The 3109-nt window shown below is 50.9% G+C and overlaps 1 protein-coding gene across 2 annotated transcripts; it reads left to right on the top strand.

Moving 5' to 3' along the window:
* The first annotated feature begins 534 nt into the window (after positions 1 to 534).
* On the top strand, positions 535 to 2581 carry LOC125093521 (MORF4 family-associated protein 1-like). 2 transcript variants are annotated; one of them, XM_047718817.1, is made up of 3 exons: positions 535 to 632; positions 751 to 1182; positions 1568 to 2581. In XM_047718817.1, the coding sequence occupies exon 2, from the start codon at positions 787 to 789 to the stop codon at positions 1147 to 1149; it is 363 nt and encodes a 120-aa protein (XP_047574773.1). In that variant the 5' UTR covers positions 535 to 632; positions 751 to 786; the 3' UTR covers positions 1150 to 1182; positions 1568 to 2581. The 2 variants fall into 2 exon arrangements, with proteins under 2 accessions (XP_047574773.1, XP_047574774.1); XM_047718818.1 differs by having other exon boundaries at positions 553 to 632; positions 754 to 1182.
* Positions 2582 to 3109: the final 528 nt, after the last annotated feature.

The following is a 3109-nucleotide window of genomic DNA, read 5'->3' as shown; positions in this document are numbered from 1 at the left end:
CCCTCAACTAGGTAAAAGGTGTCAAGGCTAGCCCGAAAAACCCTCTTCACCTCCACTGAGCTTTGGGTCTGGTGGGGCCTCAGGATGAAGGTACCACACACGGCCTAGGACCCTGGAGGTGGGGGGAGGTCTCCGGCCCTGGGGGAAACGACACCCAGACATTTTCTACTGTAATTCGAAGATGGAAAACTAATCTTTCAGCCAGCTGAGACGGGTCTGGGTCTGGCTGCTTACTAAAGCCGAAGGGGCTATTGGAGTTAGTCTGGGGATGTCACAGCCTTTCTATCTTTGTTTATTGTAGGAAGATCGTACTTATAACTTAAAAATATGTAACTCAGTGCTCCAGAAACCCTCCAAGAGGAAGGTACACCCAGAAGGAATCACCCCAAAACCAGGGTGACGGAGGATCAAACCACAAAGGTAAGGGGGAAAGGAGGAAGAGCGTGCGCGCATACGTGCGCGCTCGCAGCCACGGGGCGTATTGCCCCGCCCCATTGACGTGCGCGCGGCCCGCGCCTCGTTCTACGAGAGGCGTGGCCGTAAAGAGGCAGGGCCGTGTCGTGAAAGGGGCCGCAACGCGCAGGGCGCTGGTTGACGGCTGGGACTCCATTTTGTTCGCGGCTTCTCTGCTCGTAAGTCGCTTGTTTCCGTGGCTTCTGTGAGGCGAAAAGTTTAAAAAGGGTAAAAGTTTTAAAGAATATTCTGGAAGTCTGTCGGTAAGCCTAGCGAGTCTCCATTTTCTCTCCGCAGCAGACGTCGGCAGCGCGGTTCGGAGAGGCGGCGAGAATGCGGCCCTTGGACATCGTCGAGCTGGCGGAGCCCGAGGAAGTGGAAGTGCTGGAGCCCGAGGAGGACTTCGAGCAGTTCCTGCTGCCCGTCATCAACGAGATGCGCGAGGACATCGCGGCCCTCACGCGGGAGCACGGGAGAGCCTACCTGCGGAACAGGAGCAAGCTGTGGGAGATGGACAATATGCTCATCCAGATCAAAACGCAGGTGGAGGCCTCGGAGGAGAGCGCCCTCAACCATCTGCAGAACCCCGGCGACGGCGTGGACGGCAGGGCGGCCAAGAGGTGCGAGAAGGCCGAGGAGAAGGCCAAGGAGATCGCGAAGATGGCAGAGATGCTGTGGAGCTGGTGCGGCGGATAGAGAGAAGCGAGTCGTCCTGAAGGAGCGCGGGCGGTTGAGGCGGGGCGGCTGGGGGACTGGGGCGGGGCGGGGAAGTGAACGCGAGCCCGGCGGGCACCCGGGTCAGCGGGGTCGGTCGCCAGGGTCGGTCGCCAGGGTAGTGGCAGAGAAGGTGGTGGGCGTGTGTCCGGTTGGGGCCCAGAGTAACGGTTTCTTGGAGGAAGACAGTCGTTCGGCCTGTAGGGAAACTAAGTCACGTGAGGGGCCACTGAGGAAAGGGATGGAGAGGGAAGGCCGCTCCGTGACGGTCTCAGAATTTGCTGGAAGACTGGAGTTGGGTAGGGGGCACCTCGCATGGTCGGGTTGGTGAGGGCGTTGGTTGCTGTTTTTTCTACAGGATTTTAACCTCTACGATGATTTCCTCCCATCTGCGCTTCAGGTTTCCAGCCAGCGGATTCTGGTCAACTGATGGAGATTGGCTGACATCCTTGAGAAGCTGAAACCAGAGAGCCTTTTGTTTTCTCCTTTTTCCTCTGTCTACACTCTGTCCTCACTTACACTACGTTTCTGCTATGGTCTGTGGTGGATGACCTCAAAACAAGTTCTGACCGTTCATTGTTTTTGTTTTGGGGAAGTAGTTTTCATTTGGAAGATGCTCTCACACGAGAATTAGGGCCTAGATTGTAAGCTCTTGCGGCAGTCACATTGTGTTCTTGGGCTTTGGTTATTTGTAAATTTTGAGGTGCTTTGTGCTTTCTTGCGTGACTTGATAGCTCCCTGGAACTTTGAGTCTGTGTCACATGAGACTCAGGAGTTGGAGTTTTCCAGCTCTGGAGCTGCTGAAGGAGCTGCGTTACTTCTAGAATATTACTTCATGCAGCAGCTGCTGAAGAAGCTGAAGAAGAAGGGACCAGACGTCAACATGCAATGTGAATGGGAGCTGATCTGGCTAGGACTGATGAATCAGAAGGCGGGTGGGACGATGGTAGTGTCTGTATTTCGGGACTTTGATTTCTGTGTGAGACAAAGGAGAAGAGATGTATTTTGTTCAACATTTAAATTTTATGTGGCACACTATCTGATGTAACCTATCTGGTCAGTTTGTTTGGACAACCCAACTCAGCTTTATTTGATGTGGAACCTAGAATAGGAGACAAGATCTTGGTTTTGTACACATTGATGTAATACTCTGATGCATTTCAGGGGATTCTGGGCATAAAATGGAAGAGATATTTGCAAAGGCTCTTGAGGGGCTGGGAAAGGAAAGGAGGACTGTCTGCATTGGACCCTAAACTGGACAGGGACTAGGTATTTTTGAAGTTCATAAGTCGTCCTGCTATAAGTTTCATTTGAGTAGCAGACCTGACAAGTATTTGAGGTCAAAACCCTACCATGTGTATTAAAAAGAAAAAAAAAAAAAAAAAGTTAATAAAAGTATTCATTTGCTTGAAAAGACAAAAGACCTAAAAAGTTATTGACTAAAATTTTATTTCTCTCAAAATGAAAACTTTCTCCCTTGATTGTCATTGCCAAATGTAAGATGAATTTCTTACCGGTTTTGAGGCTTTCAGAAAGCCTCTGGTCGTGGGAAAGAATTATCTCTGCAGGAGCTGGTCAAGGGAAGGACAGACTTGGTTCTTAGCATAGGAGGGGACCTCCTAAAATCCCATGGTCTGGGTCATTGCTTTTAGAGAGCCAAGCCAGAGTACTTTCAATCACCTAACCTAAAAAAACTAGAACATTAGCCGTCATATAGGGAATATTTTAATAAGTCATAATTATAACAGTGGTAGATCACACCACTCCCAGCACCTTCAGAAATTACGGGCTTACTCCCCAGCTACTGGAAGTGCTGCTGACAGACAGCCATCAGCTGGTCAGCCCTCTTGAGGAGACCCTCTGCTTAAGAGAGCTGCTTTGCCAAGTTCATGCCCCCTTTCCTAGGTGGCCTGTATCCAGTGACTAACTGGCTAAGAGTCTA

This window comes from Lutra lutra, chromosome 2 (assembly GCF_902655055.1).
Source record: "Lutra lutra chromosome 2, mLutLut1.2, whole genome shotgun sequence".
In the NCBI taxonomy this organism is placed as follows: Eukaryota; Metazoa; Chordata; class Mammalia; order Carnivora; family Mustelidae; genus Lutra; species Lutra lutra.
The sequence above is the reverse complement of the archived record's forward strand: the minus strand, read 5'-3'. Positions and strand labels throughout refer to the sequence as shown.

Excerpts from the sequence above, each read along its gene's own strand:
- LOC125093521 (XM_047718817.1), top strand. The coding sequence starts at position 787 with ATGCGGCCCTTGGACATCGTCGAGCTGGCGGAGCCCGAGGAAGTGGAA.